Source organism: Enhydra lutris, unplaced genomic scaffold, assembly GCF_002288905.1.
Source record: "Enhydra lutris kenyoni isolate GAN:26980312 unplaced genomic scaffold, ASM228890v2 scaffoldscaffold13, whole genome shotgun sequence".
NCBI lineage: Eukaryota > Metazoa > Chordata > Mammalia > Carnivora > Mustelidae > Enhydra > Enhydra lutris.
Genome location: NW_019154097.1, coordinates 47,095,966 through 47,098,936, shown reverse-complemented (window position 1 = coordinate 47,098,936; position 2,971 = coordinate 47,095,966). Strand labels below are relative to the sequence as shown.

At 48.6% G+C, this 2,971-nt stretch overlaps 1 protein-coding gene across 1 annotated transcript in view; it reads right to left on the bottom strand.

Annotated features, from left to right (window-relative positions):
- Positions 1–1,089: 1,089 nt before the first annotated feature.
- Positions 1,090–2,971, bottom strand: part of LOC111146087 (rhomboid domain-containing protein 2) — a 7,742-nt gene continuing 5,860 nt past the window's right edge. Inside the window, exon 3 of the mRNA XM_022501471.1 lies at positions 1,090–1,245. Within this exon, the coding sequence (XP_022357179.1) occupies positions 1,091–1,245 (155 nt within the window). The 3' untranslated portion in view covers position 1,090. The remainder of the gene's footprint in view (positions 1,246–2,971) is intronic.

Below are 2,971 nucleotides of genomic sequence, written 5' to 3'. Positions count from 1 at the left end.
AGACTCCGTCCTCCCAACCCCCACCGCAAGTCCGGAGAGTCCTAAGGGAGTAGGTAAAATGAGCAAAAAAACAACCTTCCTTTTCTTTTTTTTTTGGTAGGCTGCTGAGATTTGGGGGAAGGGTGGGTGGTGGTTGTACCATCATAGTGAACACTGACCTTTACGAAAATTCTGGGACTTGGAAGTAAGTAGGACAGTTTAAAAAGAGAGGTATGGGTCCAAGAGGGCTGTCATTCAGGGTTGAGTAAGTCGCAGTCCAGGTCGTGCAATGGCAAAACCTTTGTTAAAATTATCCTCTGAGATGACTTGGTAGGAAGTTCATTTAGCCAATAAGGTTTTGGCTTTGCGTAAGGCCGTGGGAAAACAGAGTTTCGGGTAGCATGAGGGTCTGTTGGGTGCACTTGAAAAAAAGGTTATAAAGCCAACTACATTTTTTAGGAAGCTATAGCATGGAAAGAACCTTAATCTAAACTAGGAGAAACGGTGACTATTTCGATACTTGAAATAACCTCTGGGTCTCCCAACATTTTACAGGAAGGAAGCAAGCTGAGGTCGTAGCTCAGCCTTCATGGGGATCGTGTGGTCCCAGATCTGTTTCAGATATGGCCGCTGGGTTTGATGGTGTAGATGGAGCGTCCTAGACAGTGGACCCGCGAGCCATACAGAGTGACTTCCAGGGACAGAACCAAGTCACTTCCCCCAATCCCAGATAGGCAGCCTTCCATCTTTCCCCTACCCGAGAAAGTTTATTATGGTTAACCTTTCCTGTTCTACTGTTCTGTGTTGGTAAATGTTGGGGAGGGGAGGGTCTGGAAGTCAAGGACTTTCTCCCGATCATAGGTAGGGAACTTTTAGAGGGGCTTATGGAAATATATGATAATTAGGGGCGCCTGGGTGGCTCAGTGTGTTAAGCCTCTGCCTCAGCTCAGGTCATGATCTCAGGGTCCTGGGATGGAGCCCTGCACCGGGCTCTCTGCTCAGCGGGGAGCCTGCTTCCCCCTCTCTCTGCCTGCCTCTCTGCCTGCTTGTGATCTCTCTCTCTCTCTCTGTCAAATAAATAAATAAAACCTTTAAAAAAGAGTTCTGCAACTTACTTCCGGCTGTGGGCTGCCCTTCTTTCAGCGGAAGAGCCCGAGATGTACTTCAACACCGAAATCCTCCTCATGAGGCTGAAGGGGAACTTCTGGTCGAGCTTCAGCGCGACGCGCTCAGAGAGGTCGATGGAGTAGCAGTAGGTGAGGCCGTCTGAGGTCGGCGTGTTAAGTAAAACTAAGGCAGCTCACGGGAGGAGGGCCGGACACGTTCCCGTAGCACACACGTTCCCACGTTTATCCCACAGAGGGATGAGCACCTGCTCTACCCTACGCTGACGCTGACGCTCGGGGGAAACCAAGAGTTGTGCTTCTGTCCCCGGCCCCTCAGAGGGAACAAGGCCCGGCAGTAGAGGATGGAGGCGGTCTCGATACCCGCTGCAGGGACTGACAGTTTCTTGTCCGCTTGTCCCCAAACTGAAGGCACTCTGCCTCGATGTGACCGAGTGAGCCTCACGTGGGCCTCACTGGCAGTACTTGCCCCACGTGGTCACCACCCCCCGGAAGTGGTCTGAGGTCATCCAACCTGTGTCAACCCGCCACCACCTAGGCGGCCATAAAGACTTTCATCTTTATGACTATCGTCAGCTTTTGTCTGTCCGTCTAGCCATCTATCCATCCCTTTGACAAATACTTAATGAACACCCATGATACACCAGGAACTGAGGAACGAGTGCCAGAAAGGAGTAAGTCTTTGGGACAGAGGAAGTGGTGATAAGCCATAGCTTATCTCTGAAACAGCAGGCTGGGGACCCTCACCCAGCGTAGGGAAATAGAGAAGGCTTTCCCCGGGAGGCGAGGTGCGTGCTGAACCCTGAACTGTGAGCGGCGGCGGCAGCTGGCGGAGGGTAGTGGTGGAGAGAAGGTAAGGAAGCCCCGGGAGCTGTTCCTTGAGGCCGTGTTCTCCGCTGGATGCTACTGGCAGTCTGATCAAGACGAGTCTGCTAGGTGAGACTGGTCCACTCATTACTGGACATTCGGTGTCCCCAGTCACCGGCCACCAAGTGGCAGCAGCACCTGGCCACTGTGAAAACCAAAAATGCCCCTGCATGCTTCTATGTCCTCTCAGGGAAGGCAGTATTATTTCCAAAGACTGATTTCCAGTGACAACCAGGGCTGCGAAGAAGTCCGAAGTTGTCCCGGCTGATGACTTCAGAATGCTCTTAACAATCAATTCTGTTTCTAACTCTGACCAAGTCCTGGTACCAGACTAGTCCTCCCACCACAGATAACTGTAAGCTGGACACAGTATTTTATGCAACGATCTTCACACTTTGGACAGCAAACACTGAACAATACTAAGTAGTCTGATGTATGTGTAATTGGTACCCTAGAAGGAGAGGAGGAAACAGGATAGGAAAAAAAAATCTTGGGGACATAGTGATGCTAATTTTTTTAGACTAGATGAAAACTCTAAATTCAAAGATCCGAGATCCAATGATCAACTCCAAGCAAGGCCAACGCAAAGAATATCACCACAAAGGCATATGATAATTAAATAGCTGAAAACCAGTGATAAAAAATAGTCAAAGGAGCCAGAAAAAAAACAATGAATTATGTAAGGAAAATAGTAAGAATGACTACTGATGCCTCATGAGAAAATGATACAAACCATTAAGTCATGCAATGACATCTTCAAAAGTGAAAGAAGATCAGAGAAGGCCAGAATTCTGTATTTAGTGAAATAAAGGCATTTTTAAGAACCAAAAGCTGAATTTGTCACCAGCATACCCACTGTATAAGAAATGTTAAGTGAGGTTCTTCAGGCAAGAGGAAAATGATACCAGAAGGAAACTTGGATCCACACAAAAGAATGAAGAGCATTAGAAGGGGGCCTGGGTGGCTCAGTCAGTTAAGTGTCTGCCTTTGGCTCAGGTCAT